The following is a 1517-nucleotide window of genomic DNA, read 5'->3' on the forward strand; positions in this document are numbered from 1 at the left end:
AATCCCCTCAGCCTTAGGTAGCATTGGAGGCATATCATAGTGACCATATCGTATATCAGCGAGGTTGTAGTTATCACCGCAGCTCCCACAGATGCGTCGTGAGGCCAACTTGTGTATCAATACCTAGAGGCAACCGATGGGCACATGCTCAGCAGCAGAGGACTTGTCACCGATCTTGCGAGGCTGATATTAATTACAAGCTCAGGGTTACCGTCACCAAGAGTTAGATCAGACCACATCTGGGCTTGCTCTAGAACTCGAGGAAAACCATCAAGAATGTAGCCGTCAACTCTGGCGGCGTTTCGAAGGCTCATCACCTACAGCAGAGCGACAATGAACGACTCGACACTTTAGCGGAGCTACTTCATGTTTCATCAACTCAACACTGTGCTCAGAAGGGACCATCAGGCCTACGGAAGGTTATATGCTCCTTGTGATTATAGAGAGTACATACCTTTATCGAGGAAAGGCTTGGCCAAGCACCCGAGAGGGCTGCCTGCTTTTACATGAGCACGTAGTAGCTCTCCAGCACTGAGGTGACGCAGATTCAACCTCGGGGCGATTCTCTTGGCAAAAGTGCCTTTACCTGAGAGCAAAGCACAAGCAGCGGGGTAAGTACCAACTGCTCACCAACGCCTGGAGCTCCAAGGAATAACACTTTCTTCATGGACTGGTGAATACTCGTAGTAAACAGGTCGCAATGAAATCGATCATCTGGGCGAGCGCTATGTTAAAATGCGTCGGAGCAATCTCGTTGAGCCACTTGTTTTCGACAAACTTTTATACCTCCATGGGTTTAATTTTGTAATTCTTGTTGTTATAATAACATGTCACCTGTGCAGCTCAGGACTTGTTGTGTGTTGCGGTCATAACTCTATAAGTAACCCACCGATCGAGCACTCCTATAGACTCGCCAGTAGAATAACACCATCTATTTACAGTCGTCCTGTACTCTAAATACAGATGAGGGCGTGCGCTAAACTTCTTTAGGAAGGAAGCTTTACCCCTTCCCCTTGGGCAATTCGTGTCGTCATTGATTATATTACTTCAGATTTGCGAGTCCATTCCAAAGCGACATTTTTACACTAAAGTGAATTTTATAGGAATTATTTTTGCAGTTCTATACGATTACATTTCCAATGCTTTCTATCCTTAAAAAATTTTCCCAAATTTTCCTCGCCCGAGAGGAGCTCCCAGTCCACGAGCACACCCCCATAGCTGATATGTTCGCCCTCTACCCCATAGAAAGCGTCATAGTAATGACGCGTGGCTTAGAGCTGGGTATGGCCAGCAGGTAGTAGTAGTTAAGTTTATGCAACCATCACAGCTGCAATTATTTTCCCTCAGCACCATCCTGTTGGCACATTGTTTGTATATAGTAATCTGCAATATTCCTTCTAGTGGGTTTATCGAGCCAACCGAAGCGACTCTCATAGACAGGGCATTGCTACTACTTTGTGTAAGGTAAATTTCCTCAACAATTATATTCACTAAACTCCAACAGATTCTGCGTATCA

General features: G+C 45.5%; 1 protein-coding gene across 1 annotated transcript; it reads right to left on the bottom strand.

The window, feature by feature from the left end:
• Positions 1 to 73: 73 nt before the first annotated feature.
• Positions 74 to 667, bottom strand: Pmar_PMAR023105 (type 2 adenylate kinase, putative; the record flags this gene model as incomplete). The annotated part of the gene is made up of 5 exons (XM_002771413.1): positions 74 to 123; positions 212 to 317; positions 364 to 410; positions 455 to 586; positions 631 to 667. The coding sequence occupies 5 exons, from the start codon at positions 665 to 667 to the stop codon at positions 74 to 76; spliced, it is 372 nt and encodes a 123-aa protein (XP_002771459.1).
• Between the last annotated feature and the right edge of the window lie 850 nt (positions 668 to 1517).

The sequence above is a fragment of the Perkinsus marinus genome, assembly GCF_000006405.1.
Source record: "Perkinsus marinus ATCC 50983 genomic scaffold scf_1104296962820, whole genome shotgun sequence".
Lineage (NCBI taxonomy): Eukaryota > Perkinsozoa > Perkinsida > Perkinsidae > Perkinsus > Perkinsus marinus.